Genomic DNA, 25222 nt, shown 5'->3' on the forward strand with positions numbered 1-25222 from the left:
AAATAAAATACTTTAACTCATGTTTTTTGCAGCTAATGTTTTCTTATTTCAGTTTATTTTATTTATTTATTACAAAAGGCAAACAAAAAAATAAACGCCTTAGTACTTCTAAAATAAAGATTATTAATGTAAATGCATACCATTTTCTAAAGTTTTGTAAAATAAGAAAAAAGAACTTCAAGAAAATTCTTTAAAAATCAGAGTTCTTAAAAATAAATTTAATTTAAAAACCAATTCAATCATATTTTGATATGAACATTCATTAATCCTGGAGTTTGCTCTATGCCTCTTCAGACACACGTCTAGTCGGCTTGATCCACTTACGTCCGGGCTTATTAAATCACAAGGGAAAGTAAGAAACACTGTGGTTTGAAAAATCAAACTTTTTTTTTATTTTCCAACACACACTTTATTACACAAGTAAACAAATCCGCCTCTGTAATGTATTGATTAGCGCGTTAACTACCCTAATAGGCATTCCATATTGGTAATTTTTCATCTAATATTTGTTCATTATTACCCTAGACTGGTGTCTGAAGCGCAAACTTGATCGCCTTACCTTTAATGTAAGTTACGATAATGATAATACGACGTTAGTACATTGCCCCCTATGTACTATTTGGTGCGGAAAATAGTAAGAAGAATATACATGTAGGCAAGGGCGTGTATTCCATATAGGCAGAAAAGCTTGGAGAAATTCATAATAATAATAAAACCCTTATCCGCACCCCAATGGTGCAAAGGGCACTGTGTCTTATAAACGCAGTGTTATCATGATCGTTTTACACATGAAGGAAAGGTGATCAGCCGTCCGCTTCAGATACCAGTCCATGGTAATATTGAATAAATATAACAGTGAAAGAATTACTTATATTTATTTATACCCCCCTTGGGAATCGAACCCGAGACCTCCAGAACGGTAGCCGAACGTGCTGACCATTACACTACGGAGGCGGACAATATTATATATTTTTAAAAATACGAAAAAATTATAATTTAATTTTAGCTCGGCTGGCAGTTTGTCACCAGTCACTAGGCATCAGGCATAAAGGGTTGTATTTCTAGCACGCAGCGTTGTACCGCCAGCAAATATTAATAAAAACGTTATTTAAAATTATACGTTTGGGGTAACCAAAATATCATTCAAACGATCTACCTCGGCAAATCGTGGCATGCCTATTTGCAATTCGAAATTTTCGTGTTTACAGTCATATTATAATACGAATAGCAAGTAGTTATACCAACTTGATATTTCGGCTATAGGAAACGAACTTGGTCGCAATTGGCCAGCAGTCATTTCATTCATCAATACCACCAGTTTATCATTAAAAAATTGTGGGAGTCGCAGTCTTTTTTGGGGTTTTCGGGTCTCGAACCCTGTTGTGTTAGCCGCCATCATTAATTGGTTATATGGCTAAGAAAATCAAAACCAGCAAGGAATGACTTCTTAATGGTTTTTAAGTTCTTTGCGGTTTCTGGGTTTAAAGTTTATCACAGCAATCAGTGCAAATTAATTAATTGAAATCAATTTAGAGTATTTATAACAATTGAAATATTACTATTTATTTTAAACTTAAGCAAAAAATATATATAAATTGAGAGAGAGTAACGAATACCATCCCAGTCGAGTTTGACTATCGTGCTATATATATATATATATATATATATATATATATATATATATATATATATATATATATATATATATATATATATATATATATATATATATATATATATATATATATATATATATATATATATATATATATATATATATATATATATATATATATATATATATATATATATATAATATATATATATATATATATAAATATATATATATATATATATATATATATATATATATATATATATATATATATATATATATATATATATATATATATATTTATATATATATATATATATATATTTATATATTTATATATATATAATATATATATATATATATATATATATATATATATTTATATATATAAACATATATTTATATAATATATATATATATATATATATATATATATATATATATATATATATATATATATATATATATATATATATATATATATATATATATATATATATATATATATATATATATATATATATATATATATATATATATATATATATATATATATATATATATATATATATATATATATATATATATATATATATATATATTATATATATATATACAGTATCTACTCAATGAATTAGGGCCACCCATTATTTTTTGAATACTCTGAAATCTTTTGGATTATTATATTTATTTTACATAAATACTTTAAGTTTCTATTGACATCTAATATCATGTATATTACCTTCATTAATATGTAAAATATACCTGGATTATTTAACCCTTTACAAAATTTCAAACCCTTTTTCTGAGAAAGGTCCCTAATTAGCACAGGTAGACAGATAGTTGAAAGTTCAAAAATAGTCCTATCTCATTTATTAGTGAAGTTTCTTGAGTTCTGGTTGTTGTTTTGTTCAGAGAGGTTATAGGTATCGTGTCTTGTGAAAAAACTTAATTTATTAATTTTAGTTCATAGAGTATATTTTTTTTTTTGTAAACACAAGTGTTTTTTTTGAAAAGGACGAAATGGGAAAAAGTAAAGACATTTCTGAGGAAAAAAAGTCTAGTGTTATAGTGCTACTGAAATTAGGAATACTATCTAATAGAGAAATTTCAAAAAAGAAAACGTTTCTCGTCAAACAGTGGACAGAATTTCAAAATCAATAAAAAATCAGTCACCCGCCACCAGCAATCGGCGAAAGAACTGTCGTAGGATTAGAAAAACAACACCGAGGACTGATCGAAAAATCGTTCAAAGTGCCTTAGAAAACCGTAGTGCATCAGCAAAAACATTAAAATAAAATTGGAAGAAGAGGGTATAAATATATCGGTATCAACACTGAGGCGACGTTTTTACGAAGTAAATCTGAAATGCAGGCGCCCTGTAAAAGTACCAAAATTGACACCACGAATGAAAGCAGATCGATTAAAATGGGCCAGGCTACATCGAAATTACTCGGTAGATGATTGGAAAAGGTATTTATTTAAACTGAATTTTCAACATATCATTTTAGTAAATAAACTTATATATTGAATTAAACTTAAATTTTCATTATTTTTCAGGTCATCTTTAGTGATGAGTGCCGGTTAGAAGCCGTGACAGAGAGCCGTCGATTCATCAGGAGAACACCAATGGAACGTTACAATGAGGCCTGTGTGGTAAAAGTTATCAAACACCCCCACTGCAACAATGATTTGGTCATGTATTATTAACAATTTACCTGGGCCGTTGTTTTTCTGGAAGGAACAATGAACCAAATTCCTATAAGCAGGTCCTCGAACGAATTTTATTGCCCTTCTACACACTCGACCCAACAGAAGGTCCATACACCTTCATGCAGGATGGGGCAACCTTGCCACCGGGCTAAATCAATAATAAAATTTTTGTCTAACAAAAATCTGCCTTTGCTCCCCTGGCCTGGAAATTCTCCGGACCTTAATCCTATAGAAAACGTATGGATCATGTTAAAAAATAAGGTATACTCATTTCAAATCCGACAGTAGACTGTCTAAAAAAAATATTCAAAAATTTGGTCAGAAGACGAAGAAATAAAAAACATGATAAAACAGTGCATTTTAAGTATGCCAAAAGATTGAGGCAGTTATTTCTGCCAAAGGTGGAAATACTAAATACCAACTATATTTATATGAAAATATATGCATAATTTAAGCGTAATAAAGTGTTCATGTGTAATAAATTCAATGTTGTTTTATTCAAGGTTTTCTCTGAGTTATTCCTGTTTTGAATTGAGAAATTGCGCGAAATTCTGCGTGGCCCTAATTCATTGAGTAGATACTGTATATATATATATATATATATGTTTATATATATATGTATATATATATATATATATATATATATATATATATATATATATATATATATATATATATATATATATATATATATATATATATATATATATAATATATATATATATGTATATATATATATATATATATATATATATATATATATATATATATATATATATATATATATATATATATATATTATATATATATATATATATATATATATATATATATATATATATGTATATATATATATAATATATATATATATATATATATATATATATTATATATATTTATATATATATATATATAAATCTCCTTGTCTTCGTGCAATTAACGATTAAGATAAAACTGCACTGATAGGATGCAGTGTCCTATGCACCATTGGGTTCGGATAAGGCTAAGAAAAAGAAGAAGAATAAAGTTATCCATAAGTATATCTTTACATTCGACCATAACCGCACTTGAAATAGTTTTTGTATATTTTGTATGAATTAAAATATTTTATATTTTGTATGAATAATGTTCGAATATAACCACGTACAAGTAACGTATACCAGAGTTCGTTACTCTCTAAACCAAATTCTTGCGAATTACTGCCAAATATCCTCAGAACGTAATTAATTAAGTTTTCCTAATAAATGAAGATAGACAACGCGAACAAAAAGATGGGTAAGGCTTAAACCGCGATCAGGAGCTTCACACGGTTTACAGAATCCAATCTCTCATCTCTAGCACTCCCCTATCAGTTCCCCTTACACACTTGATTCTATTTCGATCCGACTTCAATTAAACGGATACAGCGATTGATTCTTCAACCTAATCCAGACTCATTCGCATCCTTTGCGTTTTCTTTTATTTTACCGTCTTCTACTGAGAATTGGAAGATTACTGAAAAAGCATTGAGGATATAACAAACAAAAAATCAATAGATGTTTGTTTTTTTTATCGCCTAACATTTTGAGTGTGTCCAAACACTTGTTCACAAAATCTGAATTATCTCCAATTACAGGAGTTATTTTCATGTTTTTTTTTAAATCTCATCAAAGGTCAAGAAGAATATGGAATTCTGGGCATTTAGTTAGCCCCGTAATAAAAGCTTCTTTTCATCTCACAAATAGATGTCGCTAGTGAAGTTCTAGTGATTCAAGAAGAATGTTTCAAAATTGGTTCATATATATAGAACATCCAAGAATTTGAGTAGTGTGATTGTCAACAATGGGTAGGATTGGTGAATGTTACACGTGTGTAAAGTGATTACTTAAACCAGCCTATGACGGTCGTCAGCCCCATAAATGCCCAGACTACTTCATCTTTGATGAGATGTAAAAAAAGGGTATTTACAGGGTTCACGACCTTTCATAGGGTTGTTTAAGTGATCCTTTTATACAGTGTAACATTCACCATTCTATTCTGCCCATGATCGACAACCACTTTACTTTTAAATTTCGGAAGTTATGTACTTATATTTATGCTTCAATTGACACCTTGCACATGCTTTTTCTTCGGCATTATCTATGCTCGAGATAAGTTTTTTTTTTAACTTGACATTTATGAGTTGTTTATAAGTTTATTTTCAAATTATTTCCATATTTGGAGATGTCTGAAATATATTGTTTCCAATAAAAAAAAAAAAAAAAATTGTCTCGGAAATTCTAAATTACTCTAGCTGGCAAGGATTGAGCTTAGCTCAATGACAAGGTCACTGCGCATCATCACTGGCACAGTACCTCAAAAAAAGTAAAAGAAGACAGTGAAAATATTTCTTTAAGTATTTATTACCTACGCAATAATATCATTTCATAAATGTATCGCTGGTTTTTGTTTTAATTTTCTGTGTACGATTCTTCTCCATTACGTATAAAAATGATGTAATTACGGTTATTCGGTTATTTATAAAACCGAGTGGGGATTAGAAAGAAAAAATCTAATTTATTTCAATTGTTCCAACGTAGCGTGAGATGTATGATACCAAATAAGTTGACTAAGAACCATTGTAGTAACCTCTAGTAACGTTGCAACGCGGTCGGAACTTTGTTTCCGTAAAACCTATTATTCTTTTAAGGATTGTGTTTCTCACGTTTCTTCCTATCTTTGTCTACTTCACTGCACGACTTCTAACTCCTTGAACCATTCTTGAAAATTTCGTTACACAAGTTAGCATTTATCTATCACTGTAATTCTTATTTCACATTTCTGAAAATCGATTACTAGCCTAGAGAATAATTTTTTTTTCTTAAAATCAATTCCTCGCTGAATTTCAAGAGCGGTATGATATTTTAAGATATTTTTACAACAAAAATGTACGATTTTTTCTTCGGTAATATTTTTATCAGATTTCTTTTTGCTGGTAATTTTGTTTGCAATAAATTTTTGAAACATTTTTGTTTTACTGAACTGTTTGATATTATTTATCTTTGCGATATTTAAATTAAAAAACAATTATGATATTATATATGCTATATTATAAATTCATTATAAATACTCAAATTCATTGATCTCGTATGACGTATAACAATTTTTTTTTGAGTTATCTAATGTCTAAGTGGTAACTTGATCGTAAATTGTATAAAGAAAATTATACAATTTGGTACGTACACTATAAAAAATGGCATTTCTATATTTAAAATATATTAAATAATTCAAATAATAATTAATATTTTGTTAAAATTATCTTTATGGTATATTTACTTTTGATTATTTTATCTTAAATCCATATTATGGAATATATAAAAAATGTATCGTTTTATATTGGTTGGCTGGAGAAAGAAAAGACAAAAGATCGCAACGTACTTTGCTTGTGTTTTTATTCAGTTAAATATTAGTTGAGAGAGAGTACGGTTTATCAATCTGAAAGATTCTTTTCATTTATTAAGTTCCATTTCTTTAATTTATTGGTCCGGCTGTAACTTATTGTAAAATCTATCATTTTTTAATTAAAGTTTAAATGGTAGTAAATACCACTGTTTGTAAAAATCTATTGTGACACATCTTTCCATGCAGTCCGCATGATATAGAAATATTGATATTTACTTAGTTTTAATTGAAATTAAAAATGGATGAACTTTATAAAATGTGCCACAAAGTGTGTGCGAAAAACGTTCAAGAAATAAAAATGGATAGTTTTATTTCGTTAATATGCAGGTAATAGAGGCTAAAAAAATCGGTCGATGACAACTGTTTGGGTCAAAATGGTTTACCAGACTTCTACGAATATTATGGGTTACTACGAGACAAACCAAAATCCCATCAGACAAAAATCGAGACTGGAAACTAAAGTAAACAACATTGGAAACAGTGAACTTTGTGAAAAATGAAAAAAGGGTGAAATTCGAAAAGGGTTGTTCAGTCGCAATCCCAGCCAAAGTTACTATTTGGCGAGGGCTTCACTTCGCACACGGAAGGGTGTGGATAGGCCGTATTACCGCAGAAAAAAATGTTTTAGGGCAGCTTATCTGCGCGGGTCAGTCATTCAGCAGGATTACTTTACTACCGCTGTAGTCCAGGAACGCGAAACTTTCGGGAACTCACTGAGTTAGCAGCTTAGCGGGGACTTAGCTCAAAAGCACAGGAAACACTTTTCTGTAAGCTTTGGAAAATCATTGATTGCTATTTTGGAAATTGTTTATCTTGATTTAGGTTCTAACAATTATAAAAATAAATAGTTAATCCATGAAAAATTATGAAAATTAAATAATTATTTTATATATTATAAATACGATAAAAAGCAACTAAATCTGAGATACATAATTAAATGCTGATTTCATCTGAGGTTATATATTTTTTAATACCTATTTTCTTAAGAGATTATATTGAATTGATTGCTGTAAATACATTTGAATGAATGCTATTAATGTAGAAATAAGCAAAAGTAATATTGAATGTACAGAAAAAACTATTTATTTCAAATTTATATTTTGAAAAATTCGGGGTAAAATTCATATTTTTAATACGAACAAACTTACTAATCTATTTACATAACAAAACAACAACTTTAATTCATCGGAAAATTATCTACTTTACGTTGTTAACGCGCTTAGCATTAGCGCCTTGTCCTACACACCCCTGACTGTTCACCTAGCTATTAATATTTTTTGGTAGAGATGCGATAAAATCCAAAAATCATAGAAAATATCCTTTCAAGCTTTCAGAAAATGGGACCACAATACCTCATTGTTAGAGAAATTCCTGCACCAAAGAAGTTATGCAGCCTCGCAGTATCTTGGTTCGGCGGTATCTACTTACACTAAGTTAAAACAAAAAAAAACAACGGGACTTTGGCGCACGAACAACGATACAGAACTTTAATAAAAGACAACAAGCTTCTGATTAGAAAACTTCGATGCTAAGCTATTAGATAAAACGATGCCTCTTTGCTGCATCATGCAATGGAACGTAAGAGCTTTGAAGGAAAATGAGAAACGTACAGATATATTCTACTTGAACTTAAAGTTTCTTGAGTAACTAAGGTATTATATTTATGAATAAATTCGTACATTATATAAAGGTTTAAAAATGTAAAAATTCATTCGCCAATCCGAATCAGTTTAACGTAAAAATTAACAACACACAAGTAAAAAAAAAAAACTAAATTAATAATCATAATAAGTTTCATTAAAGAAAAGAAAAAATTTAAAGTTGTAAGACAAATAAATTGATGAATTTGAAATAAAAATAAACATTAAAATGCACAAAATAAATAAGATTAGAGGAAAACTAATATGGACGGTCTTACGACGCATGTGATTGATATTTTTGTAGGCTAATAGTACTGTGGATGTGGTATAAAGTAATGATTGCATGATGATTGTACCGATGAAGAGACGAGTAGGTACATATCGAAATTAGAAAACAAAAATCTTACTGAGAATACGAGTACATACGTTTCGTTAAAGGCAAAATTGCCTAAAATAGTCTATTGGAGTTTATCCTAATGTATACTTTTTTTATTAACATGGATATATCGCTTGTAGACAGAGTTTCAAAACTAACTTTAGAGTCTAAAACTTAGTTGGATATAAAATACAAATACCTGACTAATTTCATTTAAATCGAAGACATTTTTCAAAACAAACTTTTACGATGTTTAGACGAAATTACACAAGTGCGCAAATATTGTCAGAAATAAATCGAGTCAAAATTGACGACAAGGAAATTTTCGATGAAGATATAAAATTAGAGTAAGTCCACAAAATAAAGGGTTTACTTTATGGTTTATTGGCGGTATAATGTTTGAGCAAGGCTGAGTACCTCCCCTACCGGTTTCGGCAATGTCAGGTACGCCCCCATAATAACGAGGTGGGTGATTAATAATTGCAGGCTTTGGACGTTTAATGCTTCAATAAAAAAATAATGCTCAAATATTGCTAAAATAGCACACTGAACGTTATTTACTCACAATTTAAAAATACGTTTTGAAAAAATAATGTTTTATCTTTTGATTTAGAAGCGAGCCTGAAGATATATAATAAAATAGAAATCTCACGGAATCGAAAGAAATTTTAGGAAAGGTATATGAAATGAGATATTAATATTAAACTCGCATCTTTATAATTTTCAATCGGAAGAAAGATGTAGTCATTTTATTTTTCATGAGATTTTTAAAGTACTCTCAATATTCTGTTATTTATTTCGTAGGCTTTTTAAATAAAATAAAACATTTATAACTAACTTACCATAACGGTAGACAGAAATATTTGAAAGCCAAGCTAGACTGTCTTGCAAACTTTGTTCACCTATTACACATTCATGCATTTCCTCATACATACCCACCAATTATGCCTAGACCTGACCTGACCGCTTTCAAGCATTTGAAATATTTTAGCATGCCAAGTTTTCCTCGGTCTTCCTCTGCTTCTTTTATAAACAGCTTTCGCCCAACAGTCGAAGTTATTTTACAATTATTTCTTGGCAAAAAAAAACAAATATAAAAACCCTTAGAAATATTATCGTATCTACACATTGAGATTGTATGGAGAGTGCAGGAAAATTAATTACAATTCATCCATGCCTCCAAATACATTGGTTTGTTGTAACAGTCATAGGTATTTGATTAATTATTATTTCTAATATGGATAAATAACATAACTAAAAAACATATGAACAATGAATATCCTTAATGAATAATCTTATACGTTATTCCAGTTGTGCATAGAGCGTGACACGTGTTTCGATGCATACCGCGTCATTTTTAAATAACGTATTATGCATCGGAATCCATCAAAATAAATATCACAATAGATTTTATGAAGATGTGATATTATCCACGTACAACTTTGTTAAAATTTTTAAAATCTATTTAGTATTTTGAAATAAATTGAGTAAATTTCTGACTTCAAAATATTATTTGTATAAGCTTATAACATAAATCACTTCGGAGTTATAAATCTTCCAAATTGTATGATTACCATCATAAAATAACAATTAACTTTTTAATCCATCAATTTAAATACATATTGTGGTACCAAGTAACAATATATTTTGTGGTTAATTATTTAAGGCAATTATTTGTTTTTAAGTAACTAACCTAATATTTTACTTTTAATTTAAAATGAACGCAATAAAAGCAACTTAAAACTTGAAAATAAATCGTGCTGTTTTCATCAATTTCACTTTCACATGATTTATCACATTTGCGTGATATAATTTTTCGTAATAGTTCAGGGCATTAGCGAAAACTATTCTACACTTAAAAAACTCGAAAACGTTTTATAAGCTATAATATGGTGAGTGTATTAAGAATACATGGGTTCTCTGACCAGACATTTAAGAGTTTTTTTGTAGTTGTGGTAAAAAATAACTACGTAACTATTCATTTATTATATCCATGATTTTTATATTATTTACTATACATAATTAAGAATAGTTTTTTTTCTAAATCTTTAATATCGCTATTCACTGATTTCTTAGAAATTTTCTTCGCATGTCAACGATCAAGATAGCACTGCCTTTATGTGACGCAGTGCTCTAAGCACCATCGGGTGCGGAAAAGGGTTCGAAGAAGAGTTTAAAAGGGTTATTTGAAAATAAAGTGTTCATATATAGATGTTATCCTTTCAAATTATAACTAAACTAACTAACCATCATGCCGCTTCCACGCAGAGGTAGGCAGAGAGAATATAACGCCACACCACCCTGTCTTTGCAAACATTCTTCGCCTCTTCTACATTCACGCATCTCCTCATACATACCCGACGATTATTTCGACTCTTGACCCGACCGCTTTCAAGTATTTGACATACCTGATTACGCTAAGTTTTCCTTGGTCTTCTTGTCAAATTCAGACGAGAATTTTCAAAAAAAAATATATGGCTTGTGAAACTTGGTTTTAATACCAAACGCTCGGTTAATCTATGTAAAATAAACCACATATACCAATTTACCTTTATCGATATCCATTGCGCGCCATCACTTGTGATCATCTGCGGAAACGCGCTGATACAGTTCTGAGCATCAATCACCGGTGTCCATTGTTTAGGCCGATGGCAATAATTCATTCGCACAAGTCAGCCAGTGCCGGGTCACGCAGGAAGTGTGGTCGCCGCGCGGGGACGCGGCATGCGGCATCAGACGACAGTGCCACCTTCGGCGACCGATCTATGGTCACCGGTCACCAAATACTACAAACTAGAGCACGAGAACAGGAGTCCGCGTATGAGTAGGTATTGAGTATTTGAATCCTAAATGTTTCGTAATCAACTGATTGGTTTTGTAGGAGAATAGACTCCATACGGATTTGAACGTTTTAGCGTTAATTTGCATGCGTTTGTAAAAAGAAAGCATAAGTTTATAAGAGTGAATCGGTTTGTTTTTGAATATTGAATTCAAAAACAAAATTAATGATAGGTACCGTGGCGTAGTTGGGTAGACGCTCGATTGTAAAACTGGCGTCGCGGGTTCGATTTCCGTCATGTTAATAAATAATTTAAAAAAAATCAATTCCTATTTTACTTTCCTAACTATTTTCCCAATATAAGCCTCTAAAAGTAGAAGCGTTGAGAATTATTCCTTGAGTAGGACCTACGTTATTAGTAATAATTATATTTCTATCCATACATTTAAAATTGAATGTATGTATGTTTGTCTTCTATTATTAATTAATTAATTGATTATTAATTAAATTAAAGCAAACCAAGTAAGTTTCTACTGTTTTTTTAACTGTCAAAGTGGTGAAATATCAAAAATAAGGTGAAAATAATTTTCAAGGGCAAACAAATAATAATAAATGCAAAATAGTTTCAGAAATAAGTGAGTGAGAAATGCTTGCTTTTATAATTTATATTTGAAGCACTAACATTGTAATTTTGCATTTTATAAGTAAAATGTAACTTTGTTTTAAGATCACTATAATTTTTTTTATTCTAACTTAATTATAATGTCTACCGGTTTCGAAGTTAACCTCTTCTTTATCAAAACTAATATCAGACTGATATCAATCAGTCTTGATAAAAGAGCGGTTAGCTTCGAAACCGGTAGACATAGTAATTAAGCTATAATAAAATATTTATAGCGATTTTAAAACAATGTTGCTTGCTTTTTATTTACTGAAGATACTTATTATTGCTTTATATTTTACATTTTGCCCTGTGTTTTGTTATTTGTTACTTTGTTATTTGTATTTCAGCTTGTTATATTTAATGTTATGTCCCAAAATGAGTAATGAAAATTACTTACCGGGAATACTATAAATGTGACTAATGAATGTAATATGTTAAAAAATAACATGTACAAATAATACTCTTTTCATTTTTTTAATATTTTCCGCAGATACTTTGTGGCACATTTAATAAACTTTATAAAATAAAACTACTATGTTTAAACCACTTTTGTTGGTATACTTTTTCCAACCGGTTTCAAGGATGACAAGGTTCTAGTCGAAAGCGGTTGGAAAAAGTTTACCAATAAAAAGTGGTTAAAAACAAAATTGTTTTATTTTATAAAATATCTTCTTTTCCATTAAACCATTAAACCAGATCAAACCACAGCAACGCGTGGCCGGGTACAGCTTATATTACATAACATCTGATTTTAAATGCTGAATGTAATGGAGAACTATTTGATTCTGCTTTATAAGTTATGTTGTCCCCCGTACAAGGCACAGAGGGGCATTGTTTACACTTAGTGCGCTAGAGTGGGTAAAGGCTTTGACGTTAGAGTAGCCAAATATCACCTAGTGACGTCATGAGGAGTGGAGTGTTGTGCTTCGGGTCACGTGACGGAATTGACAGGTTTCCCAGTGGTTAATTGTGATTTATTTGTACTTGTGTCCAATTGTCTGGAACCCAGTAATAAGTCATTGTCGTCTAAAATTGTATACGATCTTGGATTTTCGAAAAATCTAAAATTTCTTTTATCAACATATGTAGGTATATTAACAATAGAAAAAATAGATTTTCTTTTATTAAAATATTGAGGTATATCGATAAAAAAAATCAAAGTTTTTTTTATCAGCATAAAGCGTTTTTCATGTATTTGATTATAAACCAGGATTCGGACCTCACACACAAAAGAAAGAGTTTCTGCTCAATTAAAAGCTTCTTTCGTCTCACCAATAGATGTCTGTAGTGAAATTCAAGTGATTCAAGTAGCTACAATGTTTCGAAATCGAACCATATTATATAGGAGGTCCAAGAATTCGAGTTGTGTGGTTGTCAATCATGGGTGGAATTGGTGAATGTTACACGTGTGTAAAGTGTTAACTTAAACCAGCCTATGATGGTCGTAAGCCCCGTAAATGCCCAGACTTCTGTATTCTTCTTTATCTATGTTGAGATGTCAAAAAATAATTTTTAATATTTAAATTAAAGAAATCTTAGATTCCTTAGATAATCAAAATTCTTCTGATGTTAATAATAACATTGCTCAAATAAAATATTTGAACTTAATTTTATTGAATTATTTTGAGAAAATGGCGATAAATAAATTATCATTTTTTTATTCACAACGTTTTAAGGTGAATCCTAATATTTGTGCACAAATCTGGGTTTCTCCACTTAGGAGTTAAGCTTGTTTATTTTCCACTTTAAAAAAAACTTTTTTTTTTATTATTTACGAAAATATTTCAATTTCATACTATTCCGGTGAGCCTTAGCGGCTCATTATTAGAAATAGGTATCAAATTGTGGTACAGTTGGTTCGAACCGAAAAACTCTAGAGAGTCCGCGACACTAACCACGGGACCAAAACCCGAGTAAACTTTTTATTTTGACATCTCAACAAAGATGGAGAATAATACGGAAGTCTAGGTTTTAATTTGATGTTTAAAAGATAAAATATGTTTTATTTATATCGAAAATAAAAAAAATATGAAAAAGCAAAAAATTCTATCTTTTCCTGTTTATTTTCAGAAGTTTCAGAAGTCTACTGGGTTCGAAGTTCAACAATGACCCGCGGTTATTCACTTGGGTAGATTGTGCCATTAATGACCTGTGGATGATTGTACTGAGCTAGAAAATTTGCCCTGTTGAACCCTTTGTCGCGGTTGCTAAACGAATAAATACATACACACACATTCACATGCACTGCGAACTAATGTCATACAACATACAACCGTCAATCAGCTCCAACGACCTGAGGACTGCGAAGTGTCGGGATTGAATAGTTATTAAGCAAAACGTGCACATACTGGATTCCTGATTTTATTGGGAAAGATTAAGGTTCAGCGTTTTAGGTTGGGATGAATGTATGGTATGTATTTAATAAGACACTGGATTATTTAGCCTATGGATGACGTATCAATTTTAAAGGTAAAACCACTTTAGATAAAATATCCGTCGTTTTATTTTTATTTTTATGGAGGAAAATATAAGTCTGAGCATTTCAAGGCTTGCAATCTAACATTTGCCTAGATTAAGTGATTACTTTATACGCTTGCGTAACGTTCACCATTCTGCTCATTATCAAACATCCATATTGCATTATTGTTTTCGACATCTATTTATGCAATGCTTGTAGTTTCCGTTCACATGTTTGTTCTTAATTTATAGATTTGGAAGTTTGGGTAATAGTTGGGCCATGTTATCAGTTGAGAAATTCGCGAATTTGAGGTTGTGAGTCTCCTAGATTCTCCTTCATAAAGAAGGATAGATTTTTTCATTTCAATATAAGAATCACCTTTAATAGTATCTGTCTTAATTCCACTCTCATGGACCCTTTTTTATATCTCGTTTTTTTATTATTAAAAGATAACACTAATTAATTATCATTCGTACATTATCCCGATAAACGACGATTTTCTAAAATAAAATCATTGAAGATTTTTCAATTATTTTTATAAAAATTACTGTAAATAAAATTTTTAAAAGTTATACCAAGGATAAGAAAAAATATATATATTTAATAGTATTGCAGTAAAAAAATAATAAAATTTAAATTTAAAATTTTATTTTAAATTCGTAAAAACGACTATTTCATAAAATCTATTTTGACACGTGTTTCTGCGTGCATTATCGTGCAGTTTGCATCAATTCTGCAACATTGTTTGAAAATAAATGCATCAAAACACGTGTCATAATGGATTTTAAGAAAAAGTGGTATTTACCAAGTGAAATTAAAATTAAAAATAAATTATTGATTTTTTTAATAAGAAAACGGTTAAACTTTATCGTTTTGTTCGAGAAATATTAATCGTCTTATATTTTAAAGTCTAAGGACTACCTACAGAAGATCTTATAAGTAATTATTTTCAGTTCATCGAAACCGTAACTTTATATTCACCACAATTTAATTGTTACAAAGCGAACAAGTGAGTAATTTATCAGGCGCGCACTTTAAAGGGCGGTTATTCAACCAACCGCCAAACAAATAACTCAATTTGTACGCTACTTCTTTATCTAAAACAATAACAATTAATAACATTTTGGGCTAAGTTTTCTTCAGAACTATTTACCCAAGAATTTTCTGTATTTACAAGCGATGTCTCAGTAACTTATCCGTGACCGCGACGCTCAAACTCTTTATAAGGCCCGGTAGAAAAAAAAACCAACTGAATTGTTCAATTCACTCACGAACTTATTACGAGTATTATACTTTTATAACATCGTGTCACGAAGGTATTTGTTATTAAATTACATTTTTTTGTTACTAACCTCTACTTGTTTGTAAGCGATTTTGGCTCTTTAAAATATAATCCACTGTAATAGTAAAAAAACGATATAAGAGGAGATAGAGAGAGGAAGAAATAAGTTTAAACAATAATTAACTGAAATTAAGAATATATAAAATAAATTATTCGATCTACAGGGATTAAATTACATTTACTTTGTTACCAAAAAATATGGACTTCATACCTTTATACATATGTATGTGATTCACATTTCATAAATAATAATAAACGATGCTCATTTTTATTAACCTTCAACTCGATAAAAAGAATATCGAAGATTTCATCTTATCGTTATTGATATAATAATAATAATAATAAAATTGGATAACTTATATAGCGCCATTTTCGTAAAAAAATACCTCAAGGGCGCTTCACTGAGAATATATATAAATATATTCTCTTATAAAGTGCTTGCCTTGATAATAATATAAACACGTAGTACGTATGTGAGTACTTTATTAACATATACATATTACCTTTGCATTCGAGTTTCTTATACCTAGAAAAATATATTTAAAAAAAAAATCAGAGAAATTTGAGCTCGGATTAAAAGAAAATTAATTTCAATGCATGATATTATATATAAATTACTATCGTCCAATAAAGAATAGTGCATCATCGTATTCAATTTTAATTAATGAAACAAATATTGATTATTTAATTTTATCTATGACAAATATTCACCCTCGTGTGAATGCTCTGATTAAAATACTTCCACCAATGGCAAATCTGCATTTTTAGTTGGGCAAAAGGCAAACAAAAACATACTTTCCATCTTCTCTCTCTTACTGCTATGGTAATATAACTTTTAAATTTATTCCCTTACAAATGCTTTTCAAATTTTGTATAGCCTATTTCAATAGTTTAAAGTTTGATCTAGCTCAACACTTCACGTTGAAATATTTATGAAATATTTGTCAAGTTTATAATTTTAATTTTCTTTTAGATACAAATCAAATCAGAATTTAAAAAAAATGTAGATGAAATATCGATAAAATTAAAAAAATTGTGATAGTTTTTACATGTGGAAGGAATGGGTGAGGAAAGTACGGCAAAACAAATTTATGAGGGGATTGTAGATGTAAAAAGGAACAGAGGAAGACCAAAAGTTGGCATGGTCAGGTGTATCAAATTCTTGAATGGGTCGGGTATGTATGAGGAGGTGCATGAATGTAGAAGAAGCGAAGAATATTTACGAAGACAGTGGTTTACTATTCTATTCTCTCTGCCTACCCTTGCGAAGGAGCGGGGTGATGGTTAGTTAGTTTTATTTTTTGACATCTCATCAAAGATGAAGAAGAATATGGAAGTCTGGGCATTTACGGGGCTGACGACCGTCATAGGCTGGTATTAGTGATCACTTTACACACGTGTAACATTCACCAATTCTACCCATTATTGACAACCACGCTACTCAAATTCTTGGAAGTTCCATGAATGAACCAATTTTGAAACACTAATTCTTGAATCACTAGAACTTCACTAGAGACATTTATTGGTGAGATAAAAAGAAGCTTTTTTAGTATGTGAGGTCCGAATCCTGGATTATAATCACACACATGAGAAACGCCAGAAAATGTCATTATCATTTTTATTATTTAAGCTTATAATATTACCAGATAATTTATTTACAACATTTTGAGTGGGTCCAAATACTTGTTCACAAAATCTGGATTATATCCAATTACAGAAGTTATTATCATTTTTTTTTTTTTTTACACCTCATCAAAGATGAGATGTAAAAAAACAATATTAAAATAACTCCTGTAATTGGAGATAATTCAGATTTTGTGAACAAGTATTTGGACACACTCCAACTGTTGTTAGTTGGTTAGTTAAAATTAAATATATTTTAGATTTCTCAAAGAAATGGATCAATTTTATGAGAATATGGAACTGATTTGACATTTTTAAGGCTTGCGAACCATTATCAGATATGCCAACACCATTCAAAATATCAAATAAAAAAATGGAAGTTCAAATTAATCTGTTTAAAAAAAATTATGTTTAATATTTTATAATAAAATATAAATCATACTCCGTGTCCGTAGTGTAATGGTCAGCACGCTCGGCTACCGTTCTGGAGGTCCTGGGTTCGATTCCCAGGGGGGTCAAATAAATATAAGTGATTTTTTCACTGTAATATTTATTCAATATTACTCTGGACTGGTACCTGAAGCTGAGGGCTGATCACCTTTCCTTCACGTGTAGACGATCAAGATAACACTGCGTTTATATGAAGCAGTGCCGTATGCACCATTGTGATGCGGATAAGAGTTTTATTATAAACAATAATATAAATCAATAAAGTTATATCCGTGCTACATAAAAGAATATAAATATATATTTCATATTTGTTTGATGTACGTACACATGCAAAAACATAAGACAGTATAATTAATGCATAAACTCTTTCGAAAACCCTCGATTCATCGAATCGGCTTAACACAAGCCAATATTTATTTAGGAAAGTGATCAGAGGTAAATCGTTTGCTTTCCTCAAATGCTTTCCATATCCTAGATTAGGTACAAACGCAGTAGGTAGAGGGTTAAAATTATTTAAAAGGAATAATTTAACCGTCACGTTTCCTGGGTTGATTATTTGTTTAACCCCTACTTAACCTTAAACCAAAGAGAAAATGCTTTTAAAGCGCCATTATGGGATGCCCTTTAGTACGTCGTGCGTGTTTGGAGTGACATATTTCAAATTTTATTCCGTAGGTCTTTTTACATATGGATATGTAACACATATCACGAACACAGAAAAAAATGCATTTACTTTTTCCTCTATGTATTCATTTAGATTTCAGATAAAAGTGTAATTTTTATATGAATCAAATTAATAATTATTATTCTTCTTTTTTTGTAGATCCTAGGGATCTGTTTGTGCCTCCGCATGTCGCTCTTGGGATGTTGACTCCCAGCTGTCTTTCCATCTTTTCGGAGGTCTGCCTGGGGGTCTTCGTCCTTCAGGGTTGCCTTTGAGGGCGATACGTGATGAGTCTATCTTCTGACATTCTGTTTATATGTTCTTTCTAGTATCGCCTTCGTTGTCATCCCCACCTCACGATATCCTCCGTCTTACAAATTAACTAATGAACAAAATTAAGTTAATTGTCCGCCTCCGTGGTGTAATGGTCAGCACGCTCGGCTACCGTTCTTGAGGTCCCGGGTTCGATTCCCAGAGGTGGGTCAAATAAATATAATTGACTTTTCACTCTGATATTTATTTAATATTACTCTGGACTACTACCTAAAACGGAGGGCTGATCACCGGAGGGTTAATGCCCTATGCATCATTGGGTATATTTAAGGGCTCGAAGAAAAATTAAATGAATTTTATAACCGTTAACCATAAGGGAGTATTAATGATCTAACAGTTTATTAGAAGTTCCATAAAGCGATGTTATTATTTATTTCATAACGTTATAAACTCGATAGGTTATTTATTTAATCGTTATTAACTTCAACGATGATTTTTATCTGTAATTTCCGCTACCGGGGTCCATTCTGTTAATGGCTTACCAAACATATGAATGTTGTAATTTACGGGGGTAAGAATCTTTAAATTCCTCGAAATTTACGACCGTTGGATTTCGTTGCAATTTCATAAGAATCTTTATCCCAAGCTTGGATTACCCAGAGCGAGGGCGTTAACTGTGGGGTAATTAAGATTACACTGCGTTATTTATACATTTATTTTAATTACTCGAAGCTTAGAGGGTTACGTAATATTTACGGTCAAGCGCAATAAATATTTCAGTCTGTTGGGTGAAAAACTGTTGCCAAATAATATATTGTGATCTAATAACAAATGTTTTACAAGCGCTATTATAGAACTTTATTCTAAGATCGAAATGTAATTTTGTCAATATCAAAGTTGGCATCAAAACACTCATTCCAACTTTAAATAGAAAAGAGGCATTAAAAACATCGATTTTTAACGCCGTAAAGAAAAAAAAACACAAAAGCGCAAGTTTTCACATATTTTTGTCATTGAATTTACAATGTTTTATATTTTTACGTAATCTTTCATGTATTTTTATTAATGTTTACGTACATATATACAATATTTGACAAACTTTTGAATTATTTGATAATAATTAAAATACTGATTTTAAACTTAGATGTCGCAGGTGAAGTTTGTATCAAAAATGCTCTTTTTTATTGTAGAATACATGTATTTAACTTTTCGAATTTTAAGTAAAATGGTTGTTAATCAAAGGAATAATGATGAATTTAATGAAAAAAAAACAAGAAAAATCCCTCTCCAAGCACAGGAGCTCAGTCTCTTTTTGGAGAGGTTTAGAGCAAATAAAATTATAAAACAGTATTCATTAGAAATGTTTTGAAATTTTGTTTAATTGAATAATAAATGTTATTTTATAAAATATATCAAATTAAAAATAACACAGCTTGAAACGTGATAAACTTTAACAAAACAATATTAATTATGCAGTCTAAGAAAAAGTATACTTAATGAACTCATAACATATATTTTCTTAGTAAAGAGTGTGCGGTTGCTGTTTTCGTCCAGTTTTTGCTATTTGAATAAGTTAATTCTGTAATTTATAACAGATTTTAATAAAAGTCTATATTGAATACTGACGAGTTGTGAATTCAGCGATTGTCATGAATATGGAAAGGACTCAATATGAAATTATCGATGCAGCGACAGATGATTGGGTTGAATCACCGCCCACATAAATTTTTCAAAAAGATATTCCTGAACTATTCCTGAAAACTGGATACGGCGGATTCATTAAAAAGTAGAATAATTCCAGCTGTAACTGGCTCACATTCTTGCAGAGAAGAACTACAAAAGAATCCTCTATCTTCTATCTTACAACTTGGGATGTGTGCAAACATCTTTTAAATTGTGAATTCGTGATGCGGGCCGCCGAACTTGAGATTCTTTCCAACTTTGTGTATTCATACGAAATGCTTTAGTTAGTTACTCAAATATAAAAAAGTTCGCAACAAAAACTGAATGTTCGTATGTATCTCAAATTGTTGCGAACTTAAAGTTTCGAAAGTTTATCATTCTCAGTTTTACTCCGGAGAAATTTCGTTTTGTTTTTGAGATCCTTTTTTGAATAAAGTTTCACTCTTTTATATTTAAAACTTTCATAGGTACACACTCCATTAGAATAGATTTCAGAAAGCAAATTTTAAATCAACACAAAATATTTGTTTAAACTCTGGTTTGTCCGCCTCTTCTGCGTTTGTATACCGTACTTGAGGTCCTTTGATCGATTCTTAGAGAGTCTAAATAAATATCTATAATTTTTCAATTAATATTTATTTAATATCCCCCTTGACAGGTATTATATTACTTACCTTGACGTAGATAATGACCTAGATGAAGCATCGTCCATACGACTCAGTGTCCTGTGTCCAATTGGGTGTGGATAAGGGTTAAAAGAAGAAGAAGACTAATGTCTGTTCCATGCACAATGTTTGTTAGTTAAATTATGAGAAAGGCGGTTAAATGTTTTTTAAAAAAGGTTCACAAAAATGTTTAGGCTACTCTTGACACATTTTTATGATACTCTAAACGTTGGTTGACCTAATAAATGTAGCAATAAAAATATGAATACGATAGATCAATATAAACACGTCCTTCGCGCTCCTAAACTTAACATTTATTTCCTTAAATCGGTCTAACTGTCTTAAAAAAAAATTCACACAGCTAATACGTTACGTTTCCTTTTGCCGTACTTTTTTTTACGCAATTGTCAAACTTTTTTTTATATTGGCGCTTGTAACACTCTTGTATCATTTTTATTTATATGCCATCCGACATATGTTGAACGTGTCTTCTGTTTTCTTATTTTATTAAGTCACCGAATAATTCCAGTATTTAAATTCAGAATTAACCGCTTTTTCCTAGTGTATATTATAAATTGATAAATCACCTTTATAAATTTAAAATTTGAATTTTTTTTATTTCATTGATAAAATCATGTGAAAGTTATAAAAATTGCACAAAAACCTTCTTTATAGGAAAATATTAGAGTTGAGAGATGCTAGACCATAAATCTAAATTAAATTAGAACAGTCGATGTTCGCCATAGTGTCCGCCTCCGTAGTGTAATGATCAGTACGCTCAGCTACCGTACTGGAGGACCTGTGTTCTATTTCCAGGGTTAGTCAAATTAATATAAGTGAATTTTCACTCTAATTTTTATTTAATATTACCCTGGAACGGAGGGCTGATCATCTTTTATTCATGTGTTAACGATCAAGATAATACTCTGTTTATATAATGCAGTGCCCTATGCACCTTTGGGTGCGGATAAGGGTTGAAGACATTATTTTGCACCATAAAGTTATCCATTTCATGAAGATTCTAAGAAATAAAACAACGATAATGCGCCGCTAAAACATTATCCTTTATGCCCACTTTAATAAAATTTTCAAAAAAATACTCGAGTCTGTTGGAGTTAAGATTCCCTCCTGGGTGGAATATATTCTGCCGCCACGACACCCCGTGATGCGGACGGTTGCATAATTTATCCTGTCTTGGTGTTCAACTGTTCTGTTATCGTCGTTCCCCTCCGTTTCCACCACCGCGAAGCCTCTACAGGGGTAATATTATTTAAATGGTAATACAGCTTCTAAAATGTTCAATTAGATTTCAAAGCTTCGAGTTACCGCGCCCTGCACTCGGCGCTGGGTTCCTGCAATGTCGAGCTCCTATTCACAATACTAAGTTATTGCGGGTGGGTAATACGCAAGACATCGTCAAGTTCTCATACTATTCAGCCATAATCTGTGCTGTGCAAATTTCGTGAGGTGTTCTACATCCATGATTTATAACAGTAGTAGATGGTAAAACAAAGTTTGAAGAACTAGTATTCTAATGTATTGTAAATTTAAGATTATATTGAAAAAACCGGTCAAAATATCATTATTGAATCAGAAAAATCACTAAAAAAAAAACGAAATCAAACACCAAAATAATTGTAACGCTTAAATTTGATATAACAAACATCGGATGTTTATAAAGTATCAAAATTTATTTAGAACGATATGGAGAAATGTTTGAGTATGTGAAGCTGTAATATGTAATTTTAAACTCACGGTTTTTGTTATTTGCGGATGACCTAAAGCTTTTCTTAAAGGTGACAACTTTTGACGATTTTCGTCTTCTCCAAGCAGATATATCAAATATATGTGAATGGGGAAGACGAAACAAATTAATGTTTAATGTTTCCAAGTGTTCGATCACGTCTTTCACTAGGGCCCAAAAAACATTATTTTATCGCTACAAAATGAACGACCAAAATCTGATGCGAGCATCGAATGTTAGGGATCTGGGCGTTAGATTTGTGAGCACCCTGACATTTCACGATCATATAGAGGCAGTCAGTAGTAATGCATTGAAAATGCTAGGATTTGTTCTGCGTACTGCCAGGGTTTTCGAAAATACCCGCGTGCTGAGAACTCTTTATAACTCCTTGGTGCGAAGTAGACTCGAGAGTGGCTCGATGATCTGGGGGCCACACGAGCTTAAGTACTCTCTTATGGTAGAGAAAGTCCAAAAGAAGTTTTTGAGGTATCTCTACATGAGAGAGTACGGCTATTATCCTTGGCTCTACCCGACCCAGTTTCTCCAGGGTATGCTTGGCTACAATAGTTTAGAGACTAGAAGGAATGCGTATTTGATTACGCATTTTTATCGATTGTTGCGCGGTATGATCGATAATCCTGAAATTATCCAGAGCATTGGTCTGTATGTTCCCGATAGTTACCTAAGACAGCGTCGGCATAGATTGTTTCAGATTCCTATACACAGGACCAACCTGCCGATGGTTATGCCTGTAGGAAGAGCTACCGCTATGTTGAACAATATCACATTGGATATTGATCTGTTCCATGTGTCCGAAGGAGTTTTCCGAAGCGAGATTCTTCTACACATTTAACAAGAGTCTTCTTGTGTAATTTTTAATTTGTTTTTTTAATATATACGCCTTAAATGTTTGTTTGTAATGTATATATTAATTATTGAATAAATTGAATTGAATTGAATTGAATTGAATTGAATTGAATTGAATTGAATATTAGAATAAGTCGTAAGATTATACGATATGTCTACGAGGACTATATTTTGTATATTAAAAGCATTGTTTACTTTGTGCTATGGTAATATAACACTCTCCTTATCATTCATCTTTTACTTTACGTAGTACTACTTCAAAACCCTACTTCATGACTACCGGTTTCGGAATATCCATTCCATTATCAGGTCAACAGGTATACACAAAGTGAACGATGAATAAAGAAGACAGTGTTGTGAGAACTATTTTAAGGTCAACTTTGATATTGTTATCTTTAGTTGGAAACGTTATGCACACATATGGTATGCTAAAGTATACGCTCTCACTCAGTCTATATTAAATTTTAAGTTAATATTCAGATTATTTTAACATAAGACAATAGTGAACGCTATACTGAGGCAAACACTATACATAATAGTGAGGCGATACTGGAATGATCATGTAAACAGAATGTCAGATGACAGATTTCCACGTATCGCCCTTCAAGGAATCCTTGAAAGACGCAAACCCCCAGGCAGACCTCCAAAAAGATGGAAAGGCAGCTGGGAGTCAACATCCCAAGAGCTACAAGCGGAGGCACAAACAGATCCTTAGGATCTAGAAAAAGAAGAAGATAATAGTGAACCTGATATTGGTTAATTTATCTATTAAAAAATTGATTAAAGGCATTCAAAACATCCTCTTATTAAACGTACGTAACTATTTTGTTTTAAAATATATATTTTTTAACATTACAGACATTTTAAACGGTTAGAATTTTTTATCCAAAGTGGTGTTGTGGATAGGAGATAATTAGACTGTCAATTTTGATAATGTATCTAACACGAAGCTAGTCTTTTAAGCCTTGTATAAAAGCATCACGTTTTAGTAAGTACAAAATTGTAGATTTTCTACAAAATTAACCACTTTGCTACCGTGAGCGTGTTGATGCTTTATTATAAATGACAGAGATGGCAAACAAGTCAGATTTAGCTTAAAGAAAATTATGTGCAACAAAGCTGTAAAAATAAAATGAAGCTCCGATAGGATGGGGGATATGTTTTACAATAGCAAATGCTTAAAATAAATATGCATATAAAAAACTGACGTAAAATCTGATTTCAATTATGTAATTATCGTTATTCT

At 30.8% G+C, this 25222-nt stretch overlaps 1 protein-coding gene across 1 annotated transcript in view; it reads left to right on the forward strand.

Annotated features, from left to right (window-relative positions):
* LOC148299892 (retinoid-inducible serine carboxypeptidase-like) overlaps positions 1-25222 on the forward strand; it is a 59406-nt gene that overhangs the window by 22378 nt on the left and 11806 nt on the right. The window contains exon 2 of the mRNA XM_088275523.1: positions 11409-11539. Within this exon, the coding sequence (XP_088131649.1) occupies positions 11409-11539 (131 nt within the window). The remainder of the gene's footprint in view (positions 1-11408; positions 11540-25222) is intronic.

This window comes from Brachycentrus maculatus, unplaced genomic scaffold (genome assembly GCF_059751285.1).
Source record: "Brachycentrus maculatus isolate JH-2025_06_01 unplaced genomic scaffold, ASM5975128v1 h1tg000904l, whole genome shotgun sequence".
NCBI lineage: Eukaryota > Metazoa > Arthropoda > Insecta > Trichoptera > Brachycentridae > Brachycentrus > Brachycentrus maculatus.